Source organism: Manis pentadactyla, chromosome 14, assembly GCF_030020395.1.
Source record: "Manis pentadactyla isolate mManPen7 chromosome 14, mManPen7.hap1, whole genome shotgun sequence".
Classification (NCBI taxonomy): Eukaryota; Metazoa; Chordata; class Mammalia; order Pholidota; family Manidae; genus Manis; species Manis pentadactyla.
This window is the reverse complement of record NC_080032.1, coordinates 32,783,490-32,797,126: the sequence shown is the minus strand read 5'-3', so window position 1 is coordinate 32,797,126 and position 13,637 is coordinate 32,783,490. Positions and strand designations below refer to the sequence as shown.

Sequence of the window (13,637 nt, the reverse complement as noted above, 5' to 3'; positions counted from 1 at the left end):
AACATGAAGAGGGTTCTCCACTCCTTTCATCAAAACAAACACAATTTCCACTGGGCATGTAGGGGGAAATTGTGATAACAAGCACTGATAGTTATCGAGCTCCACATTATGGGCAATATACACCAGGGGCAAAAATAAATGTATTTCTGTAGAAAGAAGAAGATTACAATGATTAATGGAGGAAAATGGTTTAGTTTTGCCTGTATGCAAACTGTATAACACTGAGTAGGGACAAAATGATACTTAAGTGCCTCCCCCACTTTGATCACCCAAATGCATCGGCATCAAGATCTACCAAAAGCAATATTCTGAGACAATAAAAGGTGTTCACCAACTGGGTTCATTTGAAAGTCCACTTAACACCAAACCTCTGATTATTTATTGATTTGTATTAACCTTTATTTGAAAGTCTAAAGCCTTAGGTGATCAGAAAAGGTGACAGGGAAGTGTGATTTCTTTCCCAACCAGGCAAGCTGACAGACAATTCCCCATACCTTTGCCTTCCTCGGAATTCAGTTTCTGCCATCTTGCATTTTGGAGGGGATGAGGGGGGCAGAACGTGCCAACCGAAAATGTGACGCTTTGGTATAGGGATTATTTTGAGCTGAAGGTGACTGAGATTCAACAGATGGACCTCCCCCTACCTGACTGAAAGCAAACACCCTTGAGGACTGCCGTAAATCCCTCTCCTGGGGATGTCCCCAGCCATGCAGCAGACAGACAGGCGGCCTGGGACAGACCCGCACAACCGGCTCTTGCTCAGATAGTCCTACCATCCCTCGGTTTCCCCACTTCACCAGCCTGCAGTTCGCAGCCCCTAGAAACCTAAGGCCCCCTTTCTTTGTCTTGTCACGTCTCTGAAATGAATCACTCTTTGTTTAAAATGGAATATAAGCTCTCAGGCCTACCTGCTTCTTTAGGGTCTTCATTTTTTTAGGAAGGCCCCTGTGACACATAAAAATTCACATCAAGTAACATTTGTATGCTTTCTAATTTGCAGGGCCCCAGCCACTGATCCTAGAAAAGGTGGATAAAAAGGGTTCTCTTCCTCCCCTACGGGGGACATTTGGGGGAGGGATGGGCAGAGGGAAGAATGGCAAAGGAGAGAGACCCCCAGGTGCTTGGATAGGGATGGGGGTGTGGGCGAAGGAGAGAGATCCCCAGGTGCTTGGATAGGGATGGGGTGTGGGCGAAGGAGAGAAACCCCCAGGTGCTTGGACAGGGATGGGGGTGTGGGTGAAGGAGAGAGACCCCCAGGTGCTTGGGTAGGGTTGGGGGTGTGGGCGAAGGAGAGAGACCCCCAGGTGCTTGGGTAGGGATGGGAGTGTGGGCGAAGGAGAGAGACGCCCAGGTGCTTGGGTAGGGATGGGGGTGTGGGCGAAGGAGAGAGACCCCCAGGTGCTTGGGTAGGGATGGGGGTGTGGGCGAAGGAGAGAGACCCCCAAGTGCTTGGGTAGGGATGGGGGTGTGGGCGAAGGAGAGAGACGCCCAGGTGCTTGGGTAGGGATGGGGGTGTGGGCGAAGGAGAGAGACCCCCAGGTGCTTGGGTAGGGATGGGGGTGTGGGCGAAGGAGAGAGACCCCCAGGTGCTTGGGTAGGGATGGGGGTGTGGGCGAAGGAGAGAGACCCCCAGGTGCTTGGGTAGGGATGGGGGTGTGGGCGAAGGAGAGAGACCCCCAGGTGCTTGGGTAGGGATGGGGGTGTGGGCGAAGGAGAGAGACGCCCAGGTGCTTGGGTAGGGATGGGGGTGTGGGCGAAGGAGAGAGACCCCCAGGTGCTTGGGTAGGGATGGGGGTGTGGGCGAAGGAGAGAGACGCCCAGGTGCTTGGGTAGGGATGGGGGTGTGGGTGAAGGAGAGAGACCCCCAGGTGCTTGGGTAGGGATGGGAGTGTGGTTCGGGGTGCTGCGCTGTCTAGGGCGGCTGCAGGTTAGGCCACTCAGAAAAGAGCCCGAGCATCATGCAAGATCCCCACAGCCCCTCTGGCCACAGCCACAGCTGCCACCTCAGGGGTGTGGGCAAAGCCCAAGGACCCCAACCGCATTCCAGCTCCATGATGGGAAATCCTCAGGAGTGTGTGCAGAGTGAGCACTCAAAGCATTTTTGCTGAAAAAAACAATCAAACGATCATTTATTGACCTTTGGGAGGCCCTTAAAGGGTCTTCACGGGTCTCTCATGCTTCCCTGACCCCTCCAAAGGGGCTGGTTTCTACACTTAGAAATTCTTTCTGAAGAATCAGTGTCATGCTGTCCAGACAGCTTGCATTCGAAATAAGGCTTTGCTAGAATGAAACTTGCAAACAGAAAATAACATAAACAGACTGAGTTCTGGTGTAACTACATCAGAAGAAAATGAGCTCCACAGAGATCCCAATGGGGACCTGACCTGATGTGACCCCCCCAGCACTCCCTCCCCCAGGAGGCCTGGCTCTGCTCTCCCCTACGGGGGCTCTTTGCACAGCCAACTCTTGGCCATCACTGTTCTTACTCTTCTCCCACTCCCATGCCCTATGGGCATCGGCCTAAATCGCCAAGAGGTAAAAGAGAGGTACCCCTGGCATATCCATTTTAAAAATAAGGGCTGGAAGGAGGCAGCAGCCTCCAGCTGTCACCACACCTTCACGTAGGTTGGGTCCCACCGGAGACATTCCTTGGCAGCCACGAAGGCCTCATCCCATTTCCCGAGGCCGCAAAATGCATTTGATTTGTTGCACAGCAGCACAGCCAAATCTCGGGGGGGGACCCTGTAAGACAGAGCAAACTGGGTTGGTAAAGCCATCTCTGCAAAAACAGAAAACCACCGTTGAAGGTCACCAATCTGCTGCCGGCTGCTGTCATCACGAAGGGGATTTCTGCGAGAAATGTCCCAATCATTGCTATCACATCTGACCTCCAGCCCCCGAGAAAGCCAGGGGTATCTGCAAAGTACAAACCTGTCCTTCCTGACTCCCAAATCCTCTGCTCCCACATCTTAATGACGAATGTTCACACCCTGGTTCCACCTCCGACTGGTCTCCACAGATCTGTTTATTTTCTGACACCATTGGTGAAAGATGCTGCGAAAATGGTGGCTGGTGCTAAGAACAGAGAGGATGGGAGTCCCCACCAAATGAGCCTCAGCAGAGTCCAGACATGGTGTGAGCCACTCCACACGCTTGTGCATGCTGGATGGGTGCAGAGCTCATCACAGGACATGCGACCACACCATCCCCTAGGACCTACTGTGACCAGTGCAGGATGAGCACTCCTCCAGGAGATACGCAGGGCCACCCCAACATTTGCAGGACCCAGGGCTAGAGTACAAATGGAGGCCCACACATGACGTAGGTTATCTGCACCATCCAGTACAGCAGCCACTAGCCACATGTAACTCTTCAAATATAAATTAAATAAAATTTAAAATCCAGCCCCTTCACTGTACTAGCCACGTTTCAAGTACTCAATAGCCACATTCCATATTTTAGAACATTATCATTGTCGTCATCACAGAAAGTCCTATTGGACAGTGTTAGTGTAAGTATTTGAAGCTTACAGAGTGTCAATAAAATATATTCTATTCTCCTCCTTTATAATAAACTGGAAGGCAAGCCTCAAATTTAGAACTGTAGTGTCAGAGCAGGTGAGCCAGGACTGTGCCCCTGCCCAGGGCCTCTATTTTCCACCTCGGCCTTCAGCCGGCACTGCAGAGACACAGTTCCAAGCTCTGTCCACCTGAGCTTTGGTCAGCCCTCAGAAAATCGGCTACCGTGCTGGCCCCGGGAGCAGGGTCCACAGGCAGGCATTCCAGGCCCCAGTATCCACGGTGTGAACCAAAGGGGAAGTAAGGGCTCTGGGAGGGTAAGGCCTCTGGCCCTCCCACCTCCTGCCTGTGAGGAGGGTGCCCCTGGGACCGCTTGAGGCCCCAGGAGCGCAGAAGAGGCAGTGGGGCAGTCAGGGGATGGGCAAGGTGTCTGCGAATGTCACCCCCTAGACCCTGGCGTGGAGCATCCCAGCTGCAGTGAGTGCTGGCTGCCACTGGGGCTCCTGGGGCCCTGCTCCCCAGAGGTCCTTCCTCAGCAGGATGGGAGCTGCCTTCTCCCCCAAAGTTCTGACCCTGCTGTGGGCTGAACCGTGCCCTCGCACGCCACCCCCTGCCAAATTCAGATGTTGATGCCCTGGGCCCCAGTGTGATGGTATTTGGAGATGGGGTGTTTGGACAGGTGACTAGGTTCAGATGAGGTCAGAAGGGCAGGGCCAGCAGGATGGGATTCATGTCCTTAAACAAAGAGATACCAAAGAGCTTCCTTTCTCTCTTTCCACCAGGTGAGGACACAGTGAGACGGAGGCCGTCTGCAAACCAGGAAGTGGGCCTCACCAAGAACTGAACAGGCCAGCACCTTGATCTAGGACATCCCAGCCTCCAGAACTGTGATCAGTAAATTCCTGTTGTTATGCTGTTTGTTGTTAAACACCCAGGTTAGGCTGTTTCGTTAAGGCACCCGGAGCTGACTAACACAGCCCCACTCCCTAGGACAACCCCCAGGGGCCGAGGGCCTTCCACCAATGGTTAGCTGACATGGAAATCAAAAGGCCAGCCCCTTGCCGCTAAGTGGGACCAACTCTGCAGCAGCACAATCCCTGCTCCAAAGCTCCCTAGGGGGTCAGGCCAAAGCAGACTCCAGCTGCACACCACCCCTGCTTGGAGTCCTTCCCTGCCCACTCCTGCTGCCCTCAGCCCCTTCTGCTGTAAGCACCTGCTCAGTACACCACAACCACCTAAATTCCCACGTCAGCTGGAGGAGGCAGAAGGCAGGCAGCAGGTGATGTGCAGGAGGAACAGTGTCAGGAAGGTTCATAAAAGACAGAAGGGTCTAGGCAGAAGGCCCCTGAGGCGGCACACAGTTAGTTAGTAAGTGTTGGAGCTGAGATTTGAACACTCACAGTGTGGGGTCGGTCTACAGCCATAACCACCAACACGCCCCCTCTTTAAGAAAGTCAGGTATTTTGCCCTGAATGAGGAGCTCTAGGCACCTCTCTGACACAGCTCTGATCTGAGCCAGGAGGAATGGCAGGCCCAAGGCAGTGCCACCCAAGTCCAGCTGTAATGCAGACACCGAGGTGACAGGAGGTGGGAGGCAGGACCATGTTTCAGTGATGTAAAGTCGGTGCACTTCTCGGTACGGGTTTAGACTGCACGCACCCCACACATGCCAGCCTCTGCTTCCTGTACTACAGCTGCTCCCAAGGTATGATCTGGGATCCTCTGGGGAGTCCCCAAGACAACTCCCCATAGTCCCCGAGGTTGAAATGTTTCCACAGTTATAGTTAGCTGAGTAATTGCCCCCAAATAATGTTATCTTTTATGAAAAAAGGGACTTTGTAGATGTGACTAATTTATGGATATTGAGAAGATATTACCCTGGATAATGATACAATCCCAAGGGTGCCTTATAAGAGGGAGACATTGCTACAGCAGAGGAGCAGGCTCTGTGATGACAGGCAGACCGGAACGGTGCGCTCTGAGGATGGACAAAGGGGCCACAAGACAGCCGCTCAGAGCTGAGAGAACAGGGAAGCAGATTCTCCTTCACAAGGCACAGCCCTGCTGACACCTTGATTTTAGCCTTATAAGACCCATTTCAGACTCTGGCCTCTGGAACTGCAAGATAATAAATTTGTATCGTTTTAAGCCACAAAGCTTGTGGTATTCTGTTATAGCAGCAGGATGCTAACACAACAACCATACTAAGACACTATGTGGCTTCTTCCCGCTCATCCTATCACGTGTCTGCAGAACTTTCCAGAGGCCCCACCATGTGTGCAATCACAGTGCACCAAATGCAGAAGCAGACATGAGAAGCCAGATGTCTTCTACTGAGACAGACATTAAAGAGATTTGCAAAAATGTAAAATGTGTCACTCTTCACACTAAATTTTTGGTTTGGGAAAACCTAAGTTATTTTTCATAAAGATGTGTTATGTTAACACATCATGGGTATGTTATTGATATTTTTAAATAGGTGAATGAATACATATTTTTAACTTTTCCCAGATGTAAGTTCTAATGCAGAGTACACTGACAGCTACAGCCCACATGAACGAAAGCTCTTGGGGTCCCTAATAATTTTTAAGCATGTCATGAAACTGAAATATTTGGGAACAAGTATGGCAGAAGCTGCAGGGACAGGTGAAGAGGTGAGGCTCCATTCCCAAGGGGTGTGCACTGCAGCCAGTGGGCAGATGGCATGGATCAGAAAGAAAATGAAATGACTGACAATAGAGGTTTGGGGATTTCAGTCCTCCCAGGAGCTCTGATCTCACAGCCAGACAAAAGGGGGGTGGGGTTGGGTAAAGTTTGTCAGCAGCCCCCTGTGTTTCACTTTCTATTTCCTGCATTACTCTGTACAGTGTCTGAGCTGATAATGCAGAGAAGACAAATAGGAATTGGGGGAGAAAGAAAACAGAAACTGGTGGTGTTGTAAGACAGGAGAAGAAAACATAAACAGCAGAGTGAGTCCCCATTTACTTAAAAGAAAGCAAAACAGACAGGGAGAAAATCCAAACACTTACCCCCACTGGTACAACTGCAGGAGAACCTGGATGGCTTCGTCGTACTTTCTGACGGCCAAGGAGAAGTTTCCGTTCTGAAGGACCTGGTCGCCGGACCGTCTCAGCAGCTCACTGTAAGCTATCGGGTCCATCCTGCGAGGAGACAGCAGAGGCTGGCTCCCCCGCCAGCACAGGCGCGTCCCCTTCACTCCTGCTCTGCTCCGAGTCTGGAGAGGCAGTTTGCTCATGCTGGCCCCACCCACCTGCACAGGGCAGATCCTGACAACACCCCTCACCACCAGGGGACCGACAGGGTGCCTGAGACCATCAGAGGCAGGGAGAGGAAGCCAGAACGATTCCTTCTGTTGTGTGTAATATCAGTGAGGCTCTGAGCAAGGAGGCTGCTTCCACACATGAGAAACATAAACCCAGCAAGTGGTGTGTGCTCAAGGACTCATGGCTAGTCCCATAACTGGTACTATTATTTCTCTCCCATTTACCCACCACCACAGCCCACAAGGAGGCATGGACCTACTGTTCCGCTGGGGAAACTGAGGCTCAAAGAAGGTCAAGTCACTTGCCTGAGGATTTGCTAATGGCATTCTCTGATTCAGACCCCAGAAGCAAGTGTCTGCTCTTGACCACTGTCCACACTGCCCACTGGTCCAAGCAAATCTCAGGTGATAGCCTTCTACTCTCTTCAAAGGTGGGCAGGAGAAGGGGAGGTGTAGTTCTAAAGGCCTCAGTGTACAAGGGGCCAGGACACAGCACCACAAAATGCTGGCTCTCCAGCCTCTGCCTTCCCAAAACACTATAAAATAAGCCTGGAATGTTTGTACCTGAGATTCGTCCCTGAATTTGCCATCACCTGCTTACTTGTCTGTGCCCCCCCAGGAAGCACTTGCTTCTTGCAGGTCATAACTTCTGTTTTACTCATTCCTGTGGCCCTGCAGCCTAGCACATAATGGTACTTAAATATCTGTGGTGTAAAGGATCTGAATGCAGAGAGGAAAGGCCTTCTCTTGACGACGATTCCCTCTGTTGTGGCCTGGGGAATGGCAGAGAAGTGGCTGCACCCCACCCACCTGAGGTCTCAGGAAGTATTTGCCAAGCAAAGATGGTGGACAGGAGCACAGCTTGGAGATAACTGCCAAGAAGGCCAGGAAAGGTGGGGATCAGAAGAGATGCCCCTTAGGGTTTCCTCCTCCCCAGTGGCAGTGGAAAAGGCAAGGTGGTGGGGGGAATCTAGGTGTTTGCACATTCAGGTACCTGTGGAGTTATCCATGCCATTGGGGGTCTTCTTGTCTAAGGCAATTCTTAGAGAGACAATAGTTTTTATTATTTCTATCATTTCAAATCTTGGGAAGGGTTTTGGGAAAGGCAAAGCAGACCACACAGATACAAGCGGTGCCTGTTTAAATCCACATGAGCTTACTGATGGGGATTTCAGAGGCACTGCATTCCTCAGGCAGAGCCATCAGAATGAGACACATGATTCTTAAGGGAGTCCAGGACAAACTCCACCAGTGTGTCTCGTTCAGCACTAGCTCAGGTCTGTGGCTCAGATCTGTAGAGATGACTGAGGAGAACATGAAAAAAACTTTCAAGAATTGATTGACTACAGAAGAAAAACATGTCTCGTTTCCGAATAGTCAGCCATATGTCCAATAAATGTTCCCTAAATTAGCCATTATCAGACAATTAGAAAAGGGAAATCACTCTAACAACTGATAAAGGGTTAATACTCCCTTTTATAAATACTTTTCCACTGCAAGAAAAGACCAACACCCTGACCAAATGTGTATGGTCCTAAATAGACAATTCACAAAGGTATGCAAGTAATTGCTAAATATATGGAGAGCAGATAAAACAGGACCACCCTCACTAGTGAGCAAAGAAATTAAGAATTAAAACAACAATGTTTACTGGAAAAATACTTAAAAGAATGACCCCAACTGGTGGGGGCTGTCATATACTGTTCCCTGGGGAAAAATGCTACATCATGGGTAGATTTAGCCTTATGGATGTTTGTCAAAATGAAAAGCTGGAAATAACCCTAAACATTCCATAACGTGTAATGGATACGAATCAGTTATGGAATATCCATATGGTAGAACACCACAGTTATTTTTAAAATGATGCTGTAAAAGAACATTTAATGACAGGCTAAGTTAGCAAATAAAAAATACAGTTTACATATGAAGGCGTAGAATCCCAAATTGAATTTTAAACACATATGATGTATTGAAAATATGTCAGAATGTTAACTAACCACACAGTTGGGGCTGGGCAAAGTTTTAATTTTCCTCCTTGTGCTCTTCTGTATTTCCAGCTGCTCTACACTGCACTACCCTAATAATCAAACCATAGATGTTATTAAAACAAGGCTTTTTAAGGGCTCAATTGAAGAATTCAAACACAAGACATTTCCCCCTGTATTTACAGATATGACAAAAACTATCTACATCAGAAGTTTTGCTTTTTTCCATACTCCTCTAGAAACCGAGAGTCCACTCTTAATGAGAGCGAACATCAAATGGATTCATCTGCTTCTGCTTTGCCTTTTCTTGGTATATCACCAGGGGAAAGGGGACTGCCAACCACACAGAAGGCTTTTTGCTTCTTAATGGATTTACTGACAATTACACTCTCATCATAGGGGAGAATGATGCTTTGATCTCTGCCTTAGAACCTAGAGGGCTCCACTGTTGAGTCTTTTTTTAACAACTGGGCAGTCTATTTTGGGTATGAAATTGTTACATACAAGTGGTAATAGTGTACCATAATGATAATACCCTTGACAGTTAATATGTATGAGTACCTACTATGTGCTCTATGTCAGTCATGTCATTTCATTCTTACAGGAAGCCTCCTAAGGTGGGCGTGATTGTGTCCCCACCAGACATACAGGAAACTGAGCCCAGAGTCATAGGGAGGGTGGTAGCACTGGAATCCAGACGTAGGCGGCCTGACTGCTGGGGCCCCACTACGCGCCAAAGGGCCACACCAGAGGCTAAGGGCCGCACCCAGGCCGTCCTACAGTCTGTGCTATTTATCTGGCACCAAGCACTCACTGCCCTGCACTTTCAGTTTCATTAGTGGTGTGCAAACTAAAAGATAAGCCGAGAAAGTTTCCCAGCTGCAGTGCCGGCTTTCAATCAGTTTCACCGTGTCCCACCCGAAGTCAAGGCCTGGTTGTCAGGAGCTGTCACGAGCCGCTGGCTATAGCCAAGGAAGCAGAAGCAAGAAAAGGCAAAGAGCACCAAGTAGGCTTTGAAACAAGCGAGTTTGAAACAAGGCTGACCCAGGTGGTTGTAGTTTTTATTACTTGCTGTGTATACACACATGAAACTCTACAGCTGACTTACAGGAATACAGCAAAATTTGCCAATGGGTGAGCTTGGGGGCAGCTGAAACCAGCAGGGGGAGGCTCTACCTTCAGCCGTTATCTGAGTCCTACCTGAAACCTTGACAATTTCATTTACTTTTCTTGTTTTTTGGTGTTTTTATTAAAAATTAAATCCCTCCAAAAGACCTCCAAAGCAGTCAATGATGCCAGGTCACCTCTAGAAGTCTGTGTGGAGAGAAAATTCCAAACTGAGGCCAGAGAGAACATTCTTAGGACTGACTCCTTCCTACTCGCATGGGGAGGCGGCCTTAGACTGTCCGGGATCAGGACCCAGTTAGAACTCATTCTGGGGATGCCAACTGTTTCTGAGCTTTTTTCTTTTGTCTTGGGGGAAGGGACACAAATGTGGGAGCCGAAGAATAGGGATTTTCTCAAGAAACTCACTCAAAAATTTTCAGAAGGCTTCTAAGAAAACATGAAATTCTGGGCCCAAGCCTTTCCTACCTGGGTGTTTGAACAGAACGTGAATGACCAGACTTGTCCCCTCACCTCTGCTATCTCATCAGCTGGCCCCAACCCTTGACTCAGTGGCCTGCTGTAAGCCTAGGGCTATCCCAGGGTAGCCGATTCCCTTCAGCCATCAACTTTAAATTATTCTACCCTAATTTAAGGCTAATTTACCCCCAACCACATGTACACTGAAGTCAAGCTGGTGACTCTAAAACCAGTTGACTAGTCCAGCTCTGAATCACCCTTGTAAAATCTACAGGCTAAGTCACACTTCCAGCAAAAAGTAAATGCTATAAATAACTATCTCCCTAATAGGCAGGGGGTCTCTGAACTGCTTTTAAATCTATGCCTCTTTTGGTGATATTTTCACACAACCAACACATATGTGCCTCTCAAGAGGAACTATAACTTTCAGATGCTCCAATTTCAATATTTACACAGCATTTACCCTATACTAGGCATCGGGGCTTTGATGGTGAAAGGGACTACCTCTATTCCCACCTTCAAGTTTACTGAAATGGGCAAAGGGGATAAAGAGACACAAAATCTTAATCATAATGGAAATCAGTCAGGGGGATTTTATTTTTATTTTTAGTAGCATGGAGAATATAGTCAAGAGTTCCATGACATCTTTCTATGTTGACAGTAGCTACACTAGTTGGGGTGAGCATTTAATAATGTATATAACCATTGAGTCACTACGTTGTACCCTTGAAAACCAATATAATATTGCATTATCAACTAACTTTAATAAAGGAAAAAGAAGTTCTTGTTGTTAAGGAGATGGACATTAAATAATCAAGAGAATATTAGAGGTAACATATTTTTCTTCTAAAGAAGAAAAAGGAGAGGGCATAAGAAAGCATATAAAAGGAGAATATAACTTAGATTATAGGGAGCAAGTCAAGTCTCTCTTGGAAGTGACATTTACACCAAGATCCAAAACATGATCAATTAACCCAATGAAGACTGGGTCAGGGCCACAGTGTATTCACAGGCTCTGAGCTTCATAGTTCCAGAACTGCCAGGTGGGGAAGGGACAGTGGGGAGCCTGGAGGAGCAGGTAATGGCTGCAAGAGATGGATGACCTGGGCTGTGAAGTCCATCAGAGGGTCTTGGAACTTATCTTAAATGCAGTGGGAAAGCAGCCCTGTCCATAACAACTCTCTGGGGTGATGGGAATGTTCTGTTCTTTACCACCCAACATGGCAGCACCTAGCCACACATGGTCATTATACATTTGAAATATGTCTCATACAACTGAAGAGCTGTATTTTTAATTTTATTTAACTAACTTTAATTGACATGGCTGCAAGTGACTAGTGGCTACCACATTGGACAGTACAGCATCAGCAGATTTTAAGCTGGGGATCCTACTGGCTGCAGACAAGGTGCAGAGAAATGGGCCAATGGAAAACAAATTCAGGAGGCAGAACCAGGAAGAGTTGCTAATGGACTTCATGGGAACAAAGGGCAGGAAAAATAATTCCAAAGCTTTTAGTCAAACTTTAATGTACTACAGAAATAGGAGTTTTGGTTTCAAATATCAATGCACATAATATTGAATTTTATTTTACACATGCACACACACACACACACACACACACACATACATACACACAGTATAGCCCCTGAGAATAACCATTCTGTTGCTGCTGACCAAATGGGGTAAAATATATGCTCTCTGAAGCACACAATTCTGGGAAATACATAAAAGCCAGAGAATGGATCCCTTGTGACTGTCAAGGATGTACCAAGTAGAAATACATTCTTCAGGAAAAAAGAGAAGTATCAAGAGAAAATAACCTCTAACAATTTTTAATGTATTTATAAAACTTTGATCTAATTTTTAAAGTGTGATACTAACATGAGAGCAAGCTGATCCATGGAACAAAACAGAATATCCAGAAATGGAGCAAAAGAGGCCAGACTCAGAGAGTATGTACTGTGTGACTCTAGCCGGTGGAAGTGCTGGAACTGGTAAGTCTAAGAAATCAGAAGAGTATCAGCTAGCACAGGAAGGTTACTGCCTGCAAAGGGGAGGGAGTGGGCTTTGGGGACAGGCACATTGTGCATTTTGACTGGGGTGTGACCACACAGGTGTATACATTTATTAAAGCTCATTGAACAGTATACTTAAATCTGTGCCTTTATTAGATACAAATATCTCCTTTAAAAAAAAAAAGCCTTGAGAATGAGTAACCATTAAAGCACTAAGAAAAAAATACTAGTACAAATTTTGGATCATTTTCAACCACTCTAGGAGGAAACTTGGGACTATCTAACCAACTGACACATACTTATGGCCTTTGACCCAGGTATTCCACTTCTGGAAATCCATCTAACAGACACAGGAAATGGCAGGCACACAAGATTATTCATTGTCAAATTGTAGTAACAGAAGACTGGGACCAGCCTTAATGCCCATCAACAGAGGACTGGTGTAAGGAATTAGAGTGAGCCCTCCACAATGAAGCATTACACAGGTGTTTGAAAAGAAAGGGAAAGATGGATGAAGATGCTTTGTATGTACCAAACTGGAATAATCTCCAAAATATATTTGAAAAAAGCAAATGCAGAACAGTGTATATGTTATTCTTCCTTTTGTGCAAAATTAAAAAAAAAAACAGAGTGCAGAGCTAAACAAGAATATATATTTACATGTGCTTATATGTGCATAGAGAAATTCTGGAAGGATGCATCAGGAATAAAAGTATTTACTCTTATTGGAGGGGTGGGTAGGGGCAGAGGAGGGACATCTCCTTCCTCCTTTTCATTACCTTTTTATAATTTTGATTCTTAAATTACATAAACTCAAAAAAGTTTTGATGCAACAAAGAAAACTGTATGTAATCTTCACATTTGAGAAGGCCATTCTAATGATACCAAGAGCAGAAAACATATAGTGACAGACATGAATTCATAAAAAAAATTAAAGATGTTTGTATATTAAAAGCCCCCAAAACATTTCAATAACACCCTAAAGTCAGCCTGGTTCTGGGCAGAGAGTTGCTCAGACACACTACTAACAAGCAAGAGAAAGTGGCACATCTTTCTACAGAAATGTTACAGACACAGATTTTTCCCACAGCTATTTAGCTGCTGGGAATCATTCTATAGACACATTTTGCTCAATTTCTATGTCAAGTGCTCTCCAACAAGTAGACAGGTTTGTATAAATAACAATAGAGCTTACCCCACAACACTATACAGGTTTGAAGAACTGAGGCAGATCCAAAGAGGAAGAAATGT

General features: G+C 46.9%; 1 protein-coding gene across 4 annotated transcripts in view; it reads right to left on the bottom strand.

Moving 5' to 3' along the window:
* Positions 1-13,637, bottom strand: part of TRANK1 (tetratricopeptide repeat and ankyrin repeat containing 1) — a 94,806-nt gene that overhangs the window by 67,001 nt on the left and 14,168 nt on the right. The window contains exons 2-3 of one of the 4 annotated variants that reach the window (XM_036921568.2): positions 6,548-6,679; positions 2,616-2,742 (exon numbers count right to left, since the gene is read on the bottom strand). In XM_036921568.2, coding sequence (XP_036777463.2) covers positions 2,616-2,742; positions 6,548-6,679 — 259 coding nt within the window. Of the gene's footprint in view, positions 1-908; positions 1,166-2,615; positions 2,743-6,547; positions 6,820-13,637 lie in introns of those variants that run through there. The other 3 variants (XM_036921567.2, XM_036921570.2, XM_036921569.2) reach the window with 3 other exon arrangements.